Source organism: Stegodyphus dumicola, chromosome 2, assembly GCF_044657685.1.
Source record: "Stegodyphus dumicola isolate Sdum_Otavi_A_Nest chromosome 2, ASM4465768v1".
In the NCBI taxonomy this organism is placed as follows: domain Eukaryota; kingdom Metazoa; phylum Arthropoda; class Arachnida; order Araneae; family Eresidae; genus Stegodyphus; species Stegodyphus dumicola.
The window spans coordinates 205,976,527-205,999,311 of NC_140769.1; the positions used below are offsets into that span (position 1 = coordinate 205,976,527).

General features: G+C 30.5%; 1 protein-coding gene across 1 annotated transcript in view; it reads left to right on the forward strand.

Moving 5' to 3' along the window:
- The window catches only part of LOC118199574 (uncharacterized), a 317,346-nt gene that overhangs the window by 277,342 nt on the left and 17,219 nt on the right, over positions 1 to 22,785 (forward strand). Inside the window, exons 37-39 of the mRNA XM_085810256.1 lie at positions 7,864 to 8,944; positions 9,296 to 9,379; positions 10,179 to 11,075. Of these exons, the coding sequence (XP_085666382.1) occupies positions 7,864 to 8,944; positions 9,296 to 9,379; positions 10,179 to 11,075 (2,062 nt within the window). The remainder of the gene's footprint in view (positions 1 to 7,863; positions 8,945 to 9,295; positions 9,380 to 10,178; positions 11,076 to 22,785) is intronic.

Sequence of the window (22,785 nt, forward strand, 5' to 3'; positions counted from 1 at the left end):
TCGGATAGCACAAAAGTATAGCCTTCAATCAATTGTTTATTTTTCAGTGACATTTTAAAGTAAAGAATATTTTAAATGCTGCAGACGATAATTGAACTTTATTCTAATTTGATGCTAGCCACATTTGTATTTTAAAGTTACTATTTAAATTTGTGGAGAAAATCAAAGTCGTTACAAAAATGTGTGAACACTCTCTGTAGTATGATACTAAGCCAGTGTTTGCAACCACAAGGGACCATTAATCAAAAGGAAGAGAAACAATTTTTACTCCTAAATAAGGACCCGTGTCTGATTGCCCTCATCCAAAATCCATGTATTTATCCAAAAGTTATGCAAAGTAATGTTGTCATTTTTGCTTCATTTTAAATTTGTTATTTGGCTTTGTTTTTTGATGTAATCTGGTATTAAAATTACCTCTTTAGGACTTTCTGTCTTTAGGTTAGAATGAAAAAAAAATCATATTTATGGTCAATTTGAATTGAATTCACCTTGAACTATTATTAATTTGGCTACCAAACTATAATAATCAACTAATAAGTGACTTCAAAAGAAATATTATGGACTTTGATTTAACTCCTGATATTGCTCATCAAGAACAAATATTGCAAGCCTTTATGTATGTACGTTTGGTTTGTTTCTGCCAGAGAATTGTTTTGGGGATTTATTCAGTTACGTGCTAAAGATGCATCCTGAAATGAAAGTACAATTTTGGAAAAAATTAAATTCCGATCAGATTTCATTAACAAACTGTAGATTACAGTGTCATGATAATGCTACCTTGCTGTCGGATCACATAACTGGCATTCAACCAAGAATTATGGAAAAAATAATGAAGCATTATTTGTAAACTGTAAAAAACCACTCACTAAATTTAGTATGAATTACTGCTGCTAGGCAAGATCTAGTCGTTGTGTTATGCTTGGGATTAATTGAAAAAATCTCTCTCTCTTTTTTTTTTTTTCCTTCACATTGAGCAGCATAGTGGAAATTTAAAAAAAAAAAAAAAAAAAAAAAAAAGCTTTAAAAAACTGTTAAACATGAATCTGAAACAAGATGGAATGCCAGAGCAGAAGGGGTTAGTGTTACTGTTGATGGGGCTGGAAGAATTGGTAGAATTAGAAAAATTAGCAGAGGACAGTCCTATTAAAAGTTGCATGCTAGAAATAAAGCTACAATTTTCTTGCAGAATACACTGAATTTTAATTTCATAACTGAAATTCATTTGTAGCATGAACTCTTGAGGTGAACTGGTCATGTATGGCTCAGATTACAAGATCTTAAAATGAATATTAGAAAAGCGTTGTGTGATCTTGAACCATTAGCAACTGAACTTGCTGAAATTTGAGACAAGATCTGTGAAGAGGCAATAGAAAAGCCTTAGTCTGTTTATGAAAAATGGGATATTGATACAACAATCCGGGTTAGAAGATGCTGAAAAATACCCAGAGAATTGACTAGAGATGTTAGTCTTTCTGCAGAAAGTGAAATTTCTTGCATTATAAAAAGCATTCCTGATCGTCTGTAGTAGGAAATAAGTATACAATTTACACGACTAAGTGAACTTAATTCCAAATTTGGATATTTAGTAAAATCTTGAAAAGAATTGTAAAAATTTGGGGGAATTTCATAATACAGATTTTTAATGGAACAAATAATTTTTTTAACCTAGAGTTCTGTTCCATTCAAATATATCGATTTCAGTGGAACGAAACTCTAGGTCGAAATATATGATGTTGCTCCGCAGTAGAAAAGAAATTGAACCTAAAATTCCATTAGAGATTCTTACCTTTATAATCTTGTAAGAAGAAAATGTTTTTCCAAACCTGAGAGTCTCACTTGGAATGCTCTTGACTATTTCGATATCAACTGCTAGCTGTGAGCATTCATCCAGCAGATTAATACTAATTGTGGCATATCTGTGATCAGTGACATGACAAGATTTTGCTTAGTATTTTTAAATGTGGAAAAGGAAAAAAAAGTGGTAAACTTTGACGAAGTAATTTATAAATTTGCTTCATCAAAGGCAAGAAAAATGTATACACAATAATTAATTGTATTAATATTGTTACGTTTTTTTTTCTGACACCAGTTGTTACGTTATTTTCTTCCATCACGTTCGTACGTGGTTCGTGTGGATTTGGAGTGAATAACGAAGGCACTACTTCATGAAGTATCGAAACACACTTTATTTAGACAATATTAATCAGGACAGCTCCAAAATCTTGTTTATAGTCGTCGAACTGTTATAAACACGCCGACACGATCAACGACACAGCATTCAGGTTACCAAGCTATCACTGTAGAGACAGCTTTACTGCAAAGCACCAGAGTACAGCTCCCGACTCTACTTGGTTGTTCTCGGAACTTCATGTACTCTCGAGACTCTCCACGCTACAACTCGTGATGCACTCGACGACACTCAGAGCACAGCTCCCAACTCTTCGGTTCAGTCATTCCCGGAGCTTAATACACCCTCTCGAGGATGAACTAACCGCGATACACTAAGAGACTCTACGATGCACTCGATGACCAACTCGGCAGTCTCTGCCCGTCTGTCAACTCGATCAGCTTCACAGGGATTGACTTGCTAGACGAGACACAACTCGATACTATCTTGCACTCTATGCAAGGCACACACTGACTGCAGATCAGCAGGGTTTATATAGCTTTCAACTTGTTTTCGAGAACATTCTGGGCTAAACCGGTAAGAATTCGTTCCAGAATTGCCAATTTTGTCGCAAAATGTGGCAACACTGCCTTTCCTTGCCATTGTATGGCTAAACCTGCTTTGCGGGGAAGCTGTCTTACCGTGCCTGTACATTTCATAACACTGCCCCCTCCCAAGGACTGTACATCCCGGGCAGTACAACCCTTGGTCAGAAGCCTAATTCAGTACAAACAAAACGTAATAAAACAAACAAGTAACATAGCTAAATAAACAAATATTTACATTATATACAAGTTATATACACAAATTAAACACACAACAATTTTAAATTATACAAATTAAAGTTCATAATGAATTTCAATCTCGGTCTTTTCATTAAGTGATACCCGGGTCAAATACTTTTCCATTGCAATTCCCAGATGCATTTCTGTTTTGCATATCACAATCTGAACATATAGTCCTTTCAGACTTGTCATCTACAGGAAGATGTGAAACAGTTTGTTCGCATCATGTGGTACAGTTCTTCTCGGTATTTTCAGCAGCTAGTACATGCTCATTTTCCAGCGTGTCCTGGAAACCAACTCCGATGTTTGCACCAGGGTCGAGAATAGAATTCGATCCTTTACAAGCAGAAGTATTTGAGTTTAGAATCAAGTCCTTGTCTGCAAAATCTGCACTATAAGACACGCATAGTTTGTGAAATGAGTGAATTTTCTCAGAATACTGGAGCACTCTGCGTAAATTGTACATCAGCTTCTTCCATCTCAGCATCACATGAACTTTCAGATGTTTCAATACTTGCTAACTGCGGCTTGGTAATTTCACTATCAATTTTGACGAACTTAACAGTTGCATTTTCATTTTTTTCCACTTCAGGCACTTGAAAACCAAAAGCTTCTTTCCCGTCTTTTATTTCTTCATGCTTTCGTTCTTTTCCTTTAATTCCATTAAATGTTTCATCCTTCATTTCTTGATTTCCTCAGACAGTTCATTAGTTACTTTATTCATTTCTTCATCCTTTGATACTTCAAATGCCACTTCAGTCATTTCCACATCATCTTTTATGGCTTTAGTTTCTTCTGTCAGCTCCACTTTCATCTATGAGAGTTGCTTTCACACCTTTTCTTGGCTGACATTTATTTCTTCTCGTCCAGTGTGGCTTTCATCTCCTTCAGTCCGGCTTTGATCTCTTCCAGGCCGGCTTTCAACTCAGCCCTCATCTCTTAATATTCAGCTTTCATCTCAGCTCTCATCTCTTGATGATATCTGGCTTTCATCTCTGCCCTCATCTTGGCTAGGAAATCCATCAAAGTCTTTGTTTCCTCTGCCATGGCTTTTTTCTTCAGGCGGGTTGTTGGCATTCACTTGCAAATCCTACTTCTGACACCAGTTTTCTTCCGACACCAGTTGTTATGTTATTTTCTTCCTTCACGTTCGTACAGGGTTCATGAGGATTTGGAGTGAATAATGACAATGTTACTTGATGAAGTATTGAAACACATTTTATTTAGACAATATTAATCAGAACAGCTCCAAAATCTCATGTATAGTCATTGAACTGTTATAAACATGCTGACACGATCAGCGACACAACTTTCAGGTTACCAGGCTATCACTGTAGAGACAGCTTCACTGCAAAGCACCAGAATACAGCTCCTGAATCTCCTTGGTCGTTCTCGGAACTCCACGTACTCTCAAGACTCTCCACGCTACAACTCGCGATGCACGCGATGACACACAGAGCACTGCTCCCGACTCTTCGGTTCAGTCGTTCCTGGAGCTTAATACTCTCGACGATGCACTAACCGCGATACATTAAGAGACTCTTTGATGCACTCGACGACTAACTTGGCACTTGCTGCCCGGCTGTCAACTCGATCGGCTCCGCAGGGATTGACTTGCGAGACTAGACACCAATTCGATACTAACTATCTCGCACTCTGTGCGAGGCACACACTAACTGACTGCAGACCAGCAGGGTTTATATAGCTTTTGGCTTGTTTTCGAGAACATTCTGGGCTAAACCGGTAAGAATTCATTCTCAAAGGTTCTCGAACCGTCCATTGGATATCGCCAATTTTGTCGCCAAATGTGGCAACCCTGCCTTCTCTTGCCATTGTATGACAACCCTAAACCTGCTTTGCGGGGAAGCTATCGTACTGCACCTGTGCATTTCGTAACAATATATTATAATATTATTATGTTATTAAAAAATGTATCTATGTATAATGTATATTAACTTTGATTGTTTAAAAACTGTATGATTTTTAAAACAATTTTATAAATATGCAAAATAAATAGTATCTTTTTAAATAATTCTAGATCAACATATGTCTAGTTTTTCCACTGACACATTTCTGAATCCAATCCTTGTCTTGATTTTTTAAACTAGATTTCTTTGTCTCGAATATAAAGCTTAACCTGAGCCTGTTATCCGAAAAAACAGTGTACTATTTATCTCGAAAAACTGTAGCATTTTGTAGAAGTGTAGTTAGAGGTAGTGACTATTCGTAAATGTATTATAGAGCATTTTAAGGCAGATGCTGCATTTTAATATTATTTGTGTTATATTATTATTATGAGCATATTCAGTACATTATATTACTATAATTTTGGAGAGTCAAAAAGCCAGTTACGATCGCTACACCTCTGATTGCTTATTTTATGTATCCTGAAAAGATGAAAGTTTTAGCTACATTGCTTCTAAGAATTGTCATATTTTTTGGAACAGTTGGGTCTTTTGAAAAATACCTTAGTTCATTTACTGGAGAATACCTCTTTCTGAAATGCTTGTCTCATCTTCAATTATTATTTTTCCTTTGTGTTATTAAAAACTGATTTCCTTGATGTAACTAGAATAAAAACAAACCTTTAGAACCAGTTAGCTGTTATTGAAGGTAAAGATAATTTTTTTCATTCTGCTAGAGAATCTTTATATTGAATAAAGGTAACAAAAAGAAGATATGAAAATTAGTTTAAAGTATTTTGTTGATTTTTGAATTTTTTTAATTTAATTTTTTATACATGCAAAGAGTGACTGAACATAAGTTAAAATGTGGTAATCTTTTGGTGTTTGTAAGTTAATTTTTATGAAATTTAATAATTATAATTCATATGTTTCTATATTCCTCTCTGAATTTAAGTAATCGATTGTATGCAGAGTCAAGACTGGATTCATTTGAATTTCATTCATGAATTTTGCAAAACAAATTATTAAAGTTTAGAAAACTGTGGAAAGTAATCTTGATTGTGAAAAGTGAATGTGAAATATTTCTTGAAAAGGTTTATACTTAATTAACATCAATATTTGACTAATCTGAATTAAAATGTAAATTAATCTGAATTGAAATATAAATTAGTTTTGAAAAACTCCGAAGTATATTTAACATTTTCTTTAATTTTGTAACTGATTGCTTAGGGGCAAATTGCACTTCCTGATGGGCACATATGATAATCTAATTCTTCTTTTTGAAATTAATACAAGAAGTGTAAGAAAAATGCATCCAAAAAAATTATTTTTTGCTGTATTTACATTTCATGAAATAATTCCCAGTACTACACATTATGTGTTAATGTATATACCCAATAGTCCTTGGAGTAGTTTTTGTCAATCAGAATTATGAGAGAACTTAGGCAAGATAACCTGTGTATGGTTTGCTTTAAGTAATTCAGACTGGCTACTACCAGTGGTGGATCGGTCAATTTTGGAACAGCAAAATTTAAAAATATGTGATGTAAAGTAAATTGACTAGAGTCATAAAAGTTACACTTTATTAAAAATAAACTGATTGATTTAGAAGTGTATTTTGTTTTAAAAGTTATTAACACTGATTTTCGTAAAGCTTTTGCTTGTATAATGCAGTGTAAAGTAAAACAGAATTTCTCCAACATGGGGTGTAATGTTTCTCTATTAATACTGAAATATTGCCACATAATTAAGTTTTAAGGAGGTTTTCGTTTAATTGAATGAATTTACTACTTAAAATATGCATTAAAGTCACAATTTTTCACATGTTATTTATTGCTTTATTGTTTTTTTGTGTGTGGGAGTGCTGTGAAATTAATCTCTCCATAAAAATAATAGTTTATAGAAGAATTGCATATAAAAAATTAATTCCAGTTTGTTAAAAAAAGTGATATCATTAAACCTAATAATTCTATTTGTGAATAACTAATGCATTATGTATGTTGAAGATGAGATAGGTGTAAAAGAAACATCTGCATAATTTTTTCTTTCCTGGGTTTTATAGGTATATTATATTAAGGCATTTCGAAGACATTCAGTGAATATAAATCCTGTTAAATTTATGTATAATGAATGTTTTATAAGTATTGCTGTTAATATCATTTTTGAGTTAAAAATCTAATGTATTACCTGGTAGCTGTTGAAGGATGGGGATAGATGCTGAAATCATATTCTCATGGTTTTTATGAAGTAACAGCTGACTGGCTAAAGCCATGATGCACCAGTAATTTGTTCTGGATTATCCTAATTCCAAGTGAGTGAATCAACTTCCAGCTGTTTGATATAAATATGGATCAGTTTAGCATAAAAAGTTCTGCCTGTAGGTTTCCATCTCCAGACAGGTGAACATAGTATGTTCTTCCATGATTATGCAACACAAATGTAGTCCAGATCTATGGACAGTGTTGTACATAATCAAGGATGAAAGCAAATCGTTAGATGAGTGCAGTGCTTTATAAAAGAATGATTTAAATGTTGAGTTTTGAGGCAGAGCTTATAAATGTATTAGTTAGTAAAAAATTTTTCCTTTTAAAGTGAAAAATTCAAAATCAGATACATAAGTTTTCTGCATAGTGCAGAATGAAACTTTACATTGAATAAATTGTCTTTAAATTCTACTGTAATACCCTAGATTGCTTGAATCCATTACCTAATTTTAATGTGTATGAAGCTTTTTAAAACTGACAGTTTAGTTTTCTATTCAGGTGTAAGTTACAATTTTTTAACATACGAATGCATTTCTTTCATTTTAATTTGTAAACAAAACTAAAGAAACATATGAAATATAAAACTCAGTCTGCAGTGTTTTCTAAATGCACGGTATTTCCTCCCTTTGAGATGAGAATTTTATGTTAGTGATGTTCTTATTGATAATTTCAGGATTTGGTAGGAAATTCTTTGCTCCTGTTAATTTTATTTTGAATTCACAAAATTCTACATTCAGTTCTAATTAACAATCTTTACAATGGAAGATGATTTAATGCTGTCAGCTTCTGCAGTGGAGTATGAAGATTTACATTTTTCTGATTCGGAAGAATTACCTGAAGCTGGTACTAAGACACCATCTCCCACACTTACCATCGATTACAACAGTAGATTATTATCCAAGAAAATTTTTTCTGATAGTCAAATAGGAGATGATTGTGATACTCATTTCTGTGAGTCTAAAAACAACTTCTTGCATTCTAAAGCCCTAGACAACCATGAAGATACCAGCAGTGAAGAACTTGATGTCTCGAGTGAAGAACAGATATTGTGCAATACTATTCCTCAGAAATTAAATCTGAGTGGCATGGCTAGTGTTTCTAATGACATTGACAGCTTGAATTCATTGACAGCCTGTAATTATTCTTCAACGGTTATTAAAGAAGATTGCAAAACTGATGATGAATATATTTCTGAAGATGAAAAAGGAGAAAATTCTTCACATTTTGAAGAAACAAAAATTTGTAGGAAATTATCATTTGGTTTATCTGTTGCTGGTATGGAAGGTATTTCATCAACTAAACAAGAAACTTTCCCTTCATTAAGCTGTTCTGGCTCACTGTTAAGTGCAGCTTTCAACAGAAAAGGAAATTCCTTTTCTGATTTGTCAGATACTCCCAAAATGCCTCTCATGACATGTTTAGAGTTTCTTCAGTCTGAGGTTTCTGAAGGCGAAGGGACCGATTTTGATGAAGTTTCAAGGGGATCTTCATATGAAGCTGAAGAAGTATCTGCTATAAATAATATATATGATTTAGCTAAAATACCTGGAAAAAATGGGCAGCATGTTACCGATTTTAACTCGGTTTTCACTTTAGATGATTTGAGGTATCGTGGAAAATTGGCTAGTGGTTTAAATGCTAATCGAAGGAAATGTTCTTGGACTACAGAGTTAATTACTGATGATGATACTCTTAATACTGAATCTGAGTCTGCCACTGCAGCAATGCAAAAAAGAAAACTCAGTGGTAATAGGTTTGGTGATACTGATGAATGTACAAATGAAATACTTACAGATGAAGAATTTATTGATATTGACAACAAAGGTCAGTATAATTTGTATGCAGAATTAATTTTAAGAATAATTCCATTTAATTTATCAAGCTGATTGACACTTTAAAAAAATCCTTTGTGTATTTATAAATTCACAAATTTTCATGCACAAATTATTTTATAATACAAAAAAGATTTAATAATTAATTGCATAGGATTTCCATTCTAGAGATCTGTCGTGCTACTTTAAATGTTATTAGTCAAATTTGCCTTTTAGAAAATTGTAGCTAGTTTGTTTTTGGATTTTTTATTATAAATTATGTGTTGTCTAAGAATAAATTACATGTTGTCTAAGAATACAATTACATCTTGGTACTATGTATTTGTTTATTTTTTATATTTAGAATGGACGGAAACGGATGATTCTGGTAGTATCAGACAAATCACTCAAATTAAAACTGAAACTTCTATTAAGTTGGAAGGGGATGGTAAGTTAATTGATTGCATGCTTTTTTATTGTATATTTTGGAAACAGCATAATCTGCATCAAAAATATATTTTGAATGTATTTTTTATTATGAATGCATTTAGCATGTTTTATTTGAATATATGCTAGTATTTGCTGAATAAAAGCAGAGCATTTTACATTTGAAAGACTGTAAGAAATATTTGTAAAATGTGTATACTTTCAAGCAGTGCCTTATGATTTTTACTGTTGAAGCTTATATATGATCCTGTCATATTATTTCATTGAAATGACCTAGTTTTGTAAAGTATGAGATGCCACTGAAATGACTGTGGAATAATTATTCTTTGAAATTTGAGATTTTCTAAAATATCACAATGTATATTTATTGCACTCTTCAAAATCATAGTTTATATTGTAAACTTTAAAAGAGGCGTTAAATTAAAGCTATTATTATTTATGCATAATTTTTGGCCTCACTTTATTTTGCTAAAATATACTTTTGTTTTTGAAATAAAACTTGTTTTTTCATTTGGCTGTTTCTTGTTTTGTAAAGGTTTTCTTTCATTTGTATAGTTTATACGTATGTATTTTTTTGTGATATTTACATGTGTAAATTATTTGCATGAGAGCTGATATGATTGCTATAAAAACGGGTAATTTGCATGTTTGGAATTTTTTCCTTGTGTGCCTGTAATAGAATGTTAATTTTCTGCTTTAGTCGCATGATATTAAAAAAGCCCACATCAGTTTTGCTGCACACTATTATGATATCAAATGTATTGTTAATCAGCCAGCCACATACACCCTTCTAAAATCAGGTGCAGTTAAATCTCTCAAAAAAACTCCAAAGAAGGAGGATTCTGATGAGGAAAAGAAGAGTTCAACAGATTCAGAAAAAGAAGATCTCAGCTTTACCGAGAAGAAAAGTTTCTTTCAAAGGCTTTCACTGACATCAGATTCCTTGCCTGTTAATAGCAAATGGACACAGGATGTTTCATTAGATGATTTACCTATGGCAGAAGGAGAAATTATTCAAGAGCAAATCAGTTTTGAAGACAAGTTAAAAATGTTTGAACCTGATGAAGACAATCGGAAAAAAATCCAAAAAAGGGACAAGTCTGAGCAACCTACAGTTTACAGATATGATTTTACAAAGCCTGCTAAAGAGAGGCCTGTTGCCACTGAATTTGTAGTTTCAGAATTGGAGAAAGCTGAAGAAATTGTTAAACAGGTCAGTGAGGAATTAAATGTTGAAGAAAATCTTCTGAATGATCAAAAATTTAATTTGAATGATAAAACTACTGATAATGAGTCTGATGTGGATTCTGCATTCACTTTAGAAAGAGTAGAACAAGAAGTATCTTCTCTTTTAGCGGAAGTTGATCGAGAAGAAAAAGAACTGTCTAATGACTTTCATCATATATCTAGTTCTCAAGTGGACAGTAATATGTCCACTAGAGACTCTCATTTGTCTGCCATTAGGTCTGGTAGTCAAGAAACTGAGAATTCAGATTTTGCAGCTTTAAGTTTTGACTCAGCTCCAAAGAGCCCAGTTCTGACCGAAGAACCTTGTACTTATATTGAAGCAGATGTTTCAATGCAGGAAGGAGAAAAAGTCACCATTTTGGAAAGTGACGTTTATAAAGATGAAAAATCTGTAGATCCAGAAAGATGTGTAGAAGTGGAATCTTTAGCATTTCAATTAGAGACTGAGGGTGAGGAATGTATTTCAGTTGCTTTTTGAATTTTGCTCATCTATGAAGAAATGGGGGAATATAATGGTAAAACTTTTATGTAGGTGATTTTTAGTCTAAAATCTTTTGTTTGTTATCTTTGTTTGATTTAATAATTCAAATAAATATTTTATTTGAAAGATTTTAGGCTAAATCTTTGTTTTTACCCCAAAATCTTTGTTCTTGTATTTATCAAGTTATATATAGTTTTCATTTTAATTTTGTGTTTTGAATCAGTTTTAGCTATATACATCATTTTTATATAAATATAATTAATTTAGGATGTGCTTCCATATAGCTATTACTGAAGACTGCATTATTTAACCACTTCACCATTTCCCACAAGACAGACTTGTCGATTTTAAAAAGTGCCATCAGTGGTTTTGAACCCTAATATAACATATACATATGTATTACACAATTATCAGGTCATTTAAGATGGCCATTGTTCTTTTAATATTTGAATTATTAAAATCATTCTACTAATGATACTTTTCAAATCGTTGAGATATACTGATGATACTTTTCAAATTGTTGAGTCTGTTTCAGGAGGAATGGGAAAGTAGTGAGTAAATGTTTGTTATTGTGTTCAGAACTAGTGGGTAAAGCCTGTTATCTTTGAAAAGTGTTTTTGCTAATTTTATTTTCAGAAATCTTAGTTAAAATACTGATTCTCTTAAATCTTCTATATTTTAAATTTTAAATTATATAATTCTTAAATAATCTGATAGTTATTTTTGAATGTAATAAAATCAATGTGAACTAAACTCAGTTTTATTTCTTAAACTAGATAAAAGTAAAATCTGTGACAGTCATTGTTTTGATGTTTTGATATTGCATGCTGTTAGCTAATCAGTATTTATTTCTGGAGAATTTATACCCCTATTTTAAAATAAGTCCACAGAAAAGTCATGTGTGTATGAAACTGGGAAAAATTGAATTTGGCTCTTTGAGAACATTAGCAGCCCAAAAGAAATGTTTCAAGTGATATCATCTGAGACAGTGTAATTCATGTTGTAGCCAAGTAAAGCATGTTTCAACCATCTAATGCAGTATTTTCAGCAAAGAGTTTTAATCAATGCTGCTTAGGTTTCTGTATCAGCAACAGATCTCTGTCATTCCACAACTGTGTCTTTTCCAGGTATCTTTCTCTGACTGTGTTATTCACTTGTATTAAGATGGTTCTATAGAGTTAATTTTGTTTGGAGACAATTTAAGCTATCCAAAATGACATGCTGATCCATCTGTGACAGAAACCAAAGGAGGCATTTTATTAATGCTACTAAAAATGGCAGGAGCTTTAAAAAATATGTGTTTATGTTCTGATGGGTGTTTAGTATAAATAAAAATTGCTAATATAATTGTATGTTTATAGGCAGCCAGTTTGAAATGATATAACATTTAAATGATTATTACTAAATATTGCTGGCAATTTATTTTTGGTGAATAATAATTTCTTTAATTATGCCTCTCCTCAAGGTAATATGTTACCCATACTGTCTGCTGTAATAATTAATTAACAATAAAATGTGATATGAAATTGTTATATGTAATATTAAGAATTTTTACTTATTGGATTTAAATTACTACTTCTAACTAAAAGTAATGCATTAGATGTTTATTAATCTATGTTAATGTGAGTCTATGTATGTCAATACTACCACTAAATAATCCCTCTTTTTTTTTAATATTTAATACTAATGAGCTTAAATCTGCATGGCATTTGTTCTTTTCAAGTTTTGTAAGAACTACTTCGTTAAAAATTTTTTATGACATATTTAGTGCGTGAATTAATTATACTGTCACAGATTGCAGGCATAACTGTTGCCGTTGACTTTTCATCCTTTATTAGAAATCATGTAGTTTCCGCGTGCCTGGGAAATCATTAAAAGTCGGGGGGGGGGGGGAAATCAGCATTATTTTCAGAAATCACTATATAAAGAAATACTGATGATTCATCTCCGCTAGGAAATATAAAGAAATACTGATTATTCATCTCGCTAATAAAAAGATTGTGTTTCAGAAGAAACTAATAAGCAAAAATTGTTCTTTGTGGTAATCATCTTTCCCCTTGCAGAAAGTATTTTACCCACTTCATATCTGATATAATTCAGTGTAATTTAGAAGTAGCCACATTATTCAGTTATATATATTATAATAAATAACTTTTTTCAGTTCAGTGTAATTCTTTACTCCTCAACATTATTTAGAAACACCATAAGCATAATAATTATTAGGAATGATGTGCTGTTATAAATTACTTTTGCAGAATGAAAAGTTTTTTCCCATATATGATATTTCATTTTAAAAACCCTTTTTTTATCTAAAGAAGTATATCACTAGAGGTGAATATTTTGCCTATAATAACAAAGCAACAGCAGTGGAAAAGTCTGTGTTACCCGCGTTACTTTTATAGGTAAAAATTCAGAAGACCTAATTATTCTTGGGAAGTAAAATTTAAAAGGCCTCAAAACCCAGATGATGGCTGTAAAACATATTGCTATTATGCTTTTGAACTGTTTATATCTGTTATTAAGTTTTCCTCTTTATTTCCATTGATCAAAATTAAACTTCATTGCTTTTGTGTACATTTGATTTATTTTATAGATTTTATTAGTTTATGTAAGTTCTTCTGAATATACTTGCAAATTTGTTTTATATGACTGTAATTTATGTATTTTAAATAACCATAATTTTTCTATGAAAAACTGCTAGTTTAAATATTTAATTTTATATTAATACATAATACAAAACTTTCGCTATATCTTAGCATTTTATGCTATTAAGGTATGTATATGCTGCATGTCAAAAAAATTTGTGTAACTAGAAACATTGTCTGACAGTCTTGAAGCAAAACATGCAGAAACAGCATATTTGTCATGCAAGTGAAAAAAATAAAAAGTTTGCAGAGCAGATAAAAATGGCATTGGGTCCAACCATTGCTTGACTTCTATATGTCTGGAATGCTTATTTTTATGCTTTCATTAGCAACAGATAAACCTGTTGAAAAATGGTACTAATGAGTAAGTTGAATTCGGGTTGCATCACTGCGTTCAGGTAAGTGGTTATATTGGTGAATTGTGCAACATGACAGTTAGAACAGAGATTTTAGTCAGATAATGTTATTATCCCTAATTCCAGTAAGTTGTCTGTATTTATCACAAGGGCAGCATCAAGCTTAGGATGGCAGTCTATACGAATGATGATGTCATAATAAGATCTACTATAAGTATGCTGTCTGCATACTTACCAACATATACCAACCACTTACCAACATTTTGTGCATGTGCAGTGGCACAAAACACCATTATAAAAGTGCTGACAGTCATTGGACTGCATAATTAGTTTTTCTAGTTATATTTACTATTAAGCCTTAGGTATCATTTATCTTAGTGTGTCAGCTGTAAAATTGGAATGTATTAGATTAGAGCCATACTGTGATCATCGTGATATGGATGGCTGGTATGGATCATGATGTATGAAGGTATCCTGGTCAGTATTCATCATATCGTTGTGTAGTGGCGTACATTCATCAGGCTTGATGTTATCATTTTGAGGAACCATTATGATATCCAGTTATTTTTAATGATTCTTCTTAACACTTTAATGGCTCAATAATATATCAACAGTTTGCAGTTTGTTTGTATAGCCAATGCTATTGCCTCTATTGGTTCCATCTTTCAGCAAGATTACACACATGCACATGTGACAGACATCTTCAGAGAATATTTGTAGGTCATTGCTCTTCTTTGATCTGCTAATTCTGAGACCTGCTTCCAGTTGAAAACACTTGATATACAGGTTGGACAGTAGCCTTCTATTTTCAAATAGTTTTTGCTCCTGAAATAGTGAAGACAGAACTTGAATGCTTGCCACTTGTATGGTTTTTGTATGTTAGTACCTTTCATAGAAGCTACAACTCGATGTACACTCCAGCATTTTCTACACATCTTCGTGTACAAACAGGTATGTCTTCTATGACTTTCTTCAAAATCTCAGCAGGAACATTGTTTATGACTTCATACATCTTCATCTCATGTTTACTAAGAGTTTGAGATTTGCTACAGTAGACTTCTTCCGTAGCCCATCTCCATAAAAAGAAAATCACATGGGGTGAGGTTTGGACTTCATGCTGGCCTATCCAGCATTTTGGGAAATGCTTATTAAGCCATTTATTTCCTAGCATTCAAGTTATAATGGGGAGAGGTTATTCTTACATAAAAATCAGTTAATGTGCCTCTTTCTGTTCAGAAATTGTAGGCCATGAAAAATTACTTACATTTCCAGGTAATGTTCAGCATTCATAGTGTCTCTTAATAAATTAAGTCCAATAATGCGATAAAACGTTAATCCACACCACACTGCAACTTTGGACTTACTATGCATTCTTCCATTCTTTTTTTCCAGTTGATCTCTTTTTCTGATACTGAAGTTGGAAGGCTACCTGAAACATTTCCAATAGTCATTAATTTTCGGTAGCGCTTCCTTTTTTATTGTTTTTGCACCCAGAACAGCAAGTCTCCCATGTTGGGACCTTCACCGCTGCTACGCCTGAATTATGGACTGCCATGCTTCATATACAACTTTGGCTTTCTCCTCAATGTTTAATTTACCTGACATCTTTATGACTTAAGGCAATTCAAAGGATCTAAAAAAACTGGAAGCAGTCGCATGTTTTAGATAATAAAACAAGATGAATTTCATTGCAGCATGTACTTAATTTTAGTGGGAATAAAAAATTAATATTAGAAAAGTGCTTACCTCCCATTTTGTATACTAAGATGTTAGTCACACCCATTTTACAATTTATGGGGACTTGAGCTGTTACAAAATATCTAATTATGAGATATGTTGGACAGGATTTAATGGTTGAATGAGTTTATGCTGTCTGAATATTCTAATACATTGTTGCCAAAGTTTGCTTGCATTTAATCATATTTAATATCTTATGTTACAGTTCTAGATCTGAGTTCACTTAATTAATGGATTGATTGCTAGTTAGTTTTAATCTTTTTTTATCTTTGTCTGAGTACTACTGATGATCATAATCTTTTCCGATTTATGAATTTTTGATACGGCTGCAAAATGTTGTACTTGTTTAAAAATAAAAAAGTTGTATGAAGTAAAAGTTATACATGTTATGTAATATTTTGTATCATTATATAGTATAATATTGCCTAAATAATTAAACAAGTTTTTATATATTTAAGAAATTCAGTAATTAAACATGTATTTTTGTTTGAACATTATTAACCATGTTCAGAAAAAATTAAAAAATAAACATTTATGTAATTTTTCTATAGCAGTGAAAATATAAGTACCTACATAATAAGGACATTTGGCTAAATGGATTAAAAAACTCAGTAAAATAAGGATAAAAAAAAAGACTCTATTTTTTTTTTTTTTAATTTCAAAGAACAAATTTTTTTGTGATACTATTCAAAGTATGTTTAGTCTTTTTGGCACATGCATAGACCCATATTGCACGTTTCGCCATGTATCTTCTATGAGGTTTATTCACTGTGCTACAAAATGTACACTGCCTGGATCTAAATTTCATTGGTATATTTCCAGCGTTATTTAGTTTCTTTTCATCTGGCACATGAAATTTGTGGTTTTTTATGTGTATGGGGGAGGGCTTGGTCTTTTTGTCTTCGGTACAGATCATTCATTTCCCATTCATACTTATTTTATTCATATTTTGTCCCTAAATATTCAGAAAATATTTTAAATTTAAATAAAACTTTAAGCGATTTTTATTTTTAATTATAGCAAAGTATATTTACATTAAATTTAAAACACAGGAAATAATTGATAAAATCACAATACTAGTTGGGAGCAAGTGTGTTGAGGTCAAAAGTCTCCGGAAAAGAAAAACCTTTTTACTGGGCAGGTGCATGTATTGTTTAGTAATAAAATAACTCTGAGGTTTCAAAATCCCTTATCCAGATAAAAATAAACCTTCCTATTTAATAAGCAAGCAAACGCCATTGTGAAGAGCAATGGTTTCAAGGCGCAACCACAGAACCTCTAGAGCATTGTTGGTGCAGTGATCGCACCCTGAAACTACAAAACAAATGCCATACATATAGAAGGTGTTTTTTATATATGCAGTTTAATTATTGCTATTTTTTATTGTTTATGATAGAAAACATGATGTGCGATGAATAACTTTTGAAATTTAAAGTTTTTTGTATTAATAAAAGGAAGTTATTTTGTCTTATTGAAAACGAATTTTAAAAGGCATCCGATTTGAAGTACTGAGACCTAAAACATGTATGATTCTGCAGTCGTTTTGTTTTATTTAGAGGTAAAAGATCAGTAATCAATCGATTTTCACTCAAAAATTTCGGAAAGAAGAGGAGAAAAAATTTGAAAACTTGTGATTTCAAGGCACCACCATCGCACATCAGTTGCAAAGTGAGCGATTCTGAAAAACTTTGTTAGTTTCATTCCAACTGTTTAATAACTTGTTATACATATGTTTTCATGGTTTTTCCTGTATATATGATGATTATGAAACAGGTTCTGTTAAAAAATTCTGATGGAAGTCTTATCTTACCTTGAGTTTTTGTCCTGACAAACAAACTAAACTGAATTAGTTGAATGGGTATGTGATTTTTAAATATAAAATATCAGTTAGTCTTTCAGCCATTTAATCACATAACTATGTTTACTATAAATGTTCAGAAACAAAGTAGATAAGAAGGTGTAACTGCGGTATATTTCAGTTAGTTTAAAGCTCTTTTTGTAAATTAACTGAAAATGAAGCCATAGGAAATTCAGATAACAGCTAGTCATTTGTTCTCAGACTTTTGTTTTCTTTTTCATCTGTAATGGTATTATATAATTTAGTTTTACAAACAAGTTTAGGTTGGAGATTATTGCTATAAAAATTGATAATTGTCAGCTTTATTTTTGTTATTATTTTAATGTTTTGTAAGAAAATTAAATGATTTCTTATACATTTACCTTGTGAAATTTGCTTTAATGAGGAGAGACTGTGAAATTTACATATTTAAAAAAATTTTCCATGATTTTAAAATTATTTTTTCTAATTATTTTTTTAAGATCTTCTCATTCTATTTTATCTCATGACAAGTTTTCTATTCTTAATTTTAATTTAAATTTAAGTGCATATAATTGCACTGAAATTTGTCTAATACTAGAAATCAAAGTAATTTTATCTGTACCATTATATTCTCCCATTTTTAATTTTTGAACTAGATACTTTTTGAACTAGATATTTTATAACTAATACAATATTTGATGTGATACTTTTAAGAATTTGAATGAAATTTCAACATTTGATTTTATAATTATGTCCATTGTAGCAATGTTACTATATATGACTGTTTACAGATAGCTCTTTTTGTTAATTCGTACCATATATGTTTTGCATCACAGTAAGGAATAATGTTACTTTTTAAATGACTATATGGTAAAATAATGTTTGATTGTTGTAATTTGAATACTTTTTTAGAACATTTTGTTTTCTATTTACATCTAACTCTGAAATATGTATGCTAGATTTTTAAGATAAATCTATAAAACTACATGAAAAAGTTTCCTTACCGTAATCACTTTAAAAATTTTATTTCTGATTATTTTATAATGTATTTGATTTCTTGTAAAAGTTCTTTCATGCAGCTTAAAATTGCATCTTAAAAAACTTATATGTATGCATGTATTTGTGTGTGTGTATGTAATGCTTCCCACTAAATTTTTTCTAGTGATAACATTTCAGTTAATGAAATTAATTATAAATTTAAAAAAATCACCTCTTTGCATGTTTTGGGCTAAATAGTAATTGTGATAATGATTTGTTTACATTTTGCCCTTGTGCATATTTTCAGTTTATAAGTAAATAATGATTTCATGCAGTTTGAAGCTCTAATTGGAATTGTTATTTAAATCTACTGTAAAAACTGGAGGGGGGAGTATCAATTTTGAGAATTTCTGAAGCCATTAAATATTTAGGGGAAAATGAATGTATTTAATCGTGGACCTAGTGATTGATAGTCTGTCTCAGCTTTTTTTCTTTCCTAATTTAGAAGTTTATTTCTTTTTAAATAGTTCATGAGGTCATCTTATTATTGTATCAATTATCATATATGTTTTAGCCCAAAGGGGCGATTTGCCCAGAAAGGCTATTAATTTTGTCTTGACATTTTGCATCGTGTTTTATAAAATGGTGTTTAACTTTTCAAATTGCAGCCATCAAATATTAGAGCCTTGCATTATATTTAAAGAAATTAAATACTGAAGAATCTGCAGGAATGTAGGTATGTTTCTCGTATTGTGAAAAAATAATCTTAGCTAGAGATATTAAATTTTGAATAATGTCTTCCATTCTAATACAGGAAACCCAAATTGGAATATTCGGAATGCATGTGGAAACCCAAATTTCGAATATGGAATTTGTTTTATTATCTGTTTTATATTTTGTATAACTTTAACGAATTTTTTATTAACAAACTCAACGATTTCAAAGCTAGCAATGGCAACACTGTACACGAAAAAAGAACATTTTTATCTCCAGGGCACGAGACTGCGTATCAGAAATTCTAAAGATATACACTCTTTAAATTTTTTTATGATATTGCTGTTGAATAGAATTTTATGGTTTAAGTGCAAAGAACATGATACTTAATAAATAAAGGTAACACACAAAATGTTAAAAAAAATGCCATTTTGCATCGTGTTTTATAAAATGGTGTTTAACTTTTCAAATTGCAGCCATCAAATATTAGAGCCTTGCATTATATTTAAAGAAATTAAATACTGAAGAATCTATTTGGGCATAGTATAAAATCTGAATGCTTTCAGGTTTTTTTTATTTGTATATTTTTAAGTCTTAGATAAGCAGAAAGTAGAAGAACCCAGCAGATAGCATCTTTATTATTTTTTAACCATACTTTATTTTTAATAAAACCGTTTCACTAATTTTTGTGGTTTATTTTCTTGTTTCTGTTTATAAAATCAGACTTAAGTTCGTGATCCCTCAAATTTATCCTGTTTTTCCAATACTGCTTGACTACTGTTAATTCTGTTGATACCAAAGAATTAGAACTGTAACATAAAATACATTCTCATCCTTTCAGTATTTTCATTGCTATTGTACAAAACAAGTAAATGGGTTTGGTTTTTGATTTGAATATGATATTTCAATAGAAAACTTCTTTTTCTTGCCGAAAGCTGTGGAAAGTGATGTATATAGATATGAACTATCCACTTTTTGAAATCCCTGGGAAATTTGAGCATAGCTGCAATTATTTTTGATGATTGTTTGATGCTTCTTTTTTCTAATCAAACTTGATCCAATTTATTGGAAACAGTGTGCATATTTATTTGATGGTGTATTTTATTTCTCCAGTGAAGCTATTTAGGAAATGCTATGTTATATTGAAAATTGTTTACCCAAATTTATTGGTTCAAGAAACTGGAACATATAAATGTACTTTGAATTACCTTCCAGACCTCCAAATTAAATTAAACACAATAAATTTATACAGCATAGAGATAAATGCATATTTTTTTATTCAATGTTTTAGATTTCATTAGATTTTGTTTAATATAAAATGTGGATGGATCTAAGCTTGCAAACTTCATAACAATTCATAACAATCAACAATCAAAATGAAGCTAAATTGTTAGGCTTCATAACAATTTAGCTTGGAAAAAGTGCCTTCAGTTTTTTTAAAATAGATATATCTTTGAATGAGTATTCTAAATGAATCATAAAAATGGTTCTTAAGCTGAAAAAGGACTGCATTTTCTGAAGAAAATTCTGTTTTCTTATGATTATTTTCTCTTCTATCTCTGACCATGAAAACGCATTTTGTCTGCTGTTTGCATTTATTTTGCTTATCTGATTTATCCATGGGAGGAAGGTATGTTTTTTCTATCTTCAAAGTATGATCAGTTCATAGATATAACGTCTATACTTATTTCCTCAACCCTGTAAAAAAATTCTGTAATCAAAATTTACAATTAGAATACTCTACAATGTAATAAATTGTACCGAAGTGAATGTGAGTGACAAATTATATCTAATTCAGTTAAATTGTAGTACTGAGTATCTTTTTTTTCCCCCCTTTTTCCTTTTTTTCCTCATATACTTATGAAAAGTTTAGCCTTTATACAAAACTTTGTGATTTATCACTTTGATTATATTCATTACATATACATACTGTGTGTATTAAATTTTGGAACTGAATTTATTCAATTATTCTAAGTAAATCAACTTAGCAATGATTTCTTCATTTCTTAAGTTGCTTTCTTTAAAATATCATTAGCTTATGAAAAGAAGTTTAAAATAAGTTCCCCTCCCTCCTTATGCAATTGGTATATGTTGTTATGAATTCAGAAACTAAACAGTAAAGAGTAGCATAATTTTTATTTACAGTGTTACTATAATAGTGTGTTGCAAAAAACATGTAAATATTTTTACTCAATAGATTTGAGCTTGCAGACTATTTTTTGCTCTTGAAATAAAAATTTTAAAAAAAGTAATTTTAAAAAGCATTATTTTGTGAAAGGTTCTGTATGATAATTTAAGCTAAAATAAAATAAATAATAATTGAAATAAAAGTCTTTAAATTAAAGTTAATTTGAATTTGTACGGTCTGAATTGAATAGCATTTCAAGTGTTAAATACCTTTTTATACTTTTCTTGCTGGTATTTAGGAAAACCCTTTCAAAATAATACTTTAAGTTTAAATAATCTTTTCTTAATAAAGTTAATTTTTCACTGAAGTCTGTATATAGTTTAAGAAATGTATTTTTATGCAACAATCTGATACAAATTCTAATAATTTATAAATACCTAATATATATTCATATGTAATGGTAGGTCTAATATCATAAATTTTTATTTCCACTTATAAACCACTTCATAAAATTTGCAAAGAATCTAGTTTCATTTAAAATTATAATTTCTTAGTTTACTTTTATTTTTGAACAGTAATTTTTATAAAAGATATAAATTAGTTTTTTCAACTGTGATGCAAAGCAAATATGAATATTTCTTGCTGAATATGTCCTGTTCTTGATTTTTCTGAGACAGGGGTTTATTTTTATTTTTATTTATTTATTTTCTGTTTTGAAACTCCAGAACTTTCCTTTTAAAATTAATTATGGATTAAAGTTCATGAATAGTTTTGATTCATTAAGATTAAACATTTAAACATTAATTTATCATTTAGAGAATTTATGTTTTTAAGTATTATGTTCAGCATGTCTGCATTGAATGTATAAATTTTTCATTTTAGTTACCTTCTTTATTTTTATAAAATATTGTGAATTATATGCTTGTTTTAAAAATTCAAGTTGAAAGTTTTTTTCTCAGTGTTTAAAATTTTGATTTACTATGTTATATTTATTGAAAGTCTTATTGTGCATTTTGTATTTGTATAAATTAGGAAAATAAGCATTTTATTTATAAGCATCTTGGGACAGTTATTCGTATCAGTTGTTCAGGCGAGTAACTTTTCTGTAAAAATATTTTTATAGTTGTGAAATTGGGTAAAAGGGGGATCTAAGTATTCTTTAAGCCTTTTGTGAACGTTTACAGTTGCAAGTTAAAATTTTTATTTTATGATTTTATTTACATATTTTGCATTTTTACTGACAAGCATGATGTTCTAAATTTTTTTCTAAAGTAATCCTTTTTATTTTATTCAATCCTGTC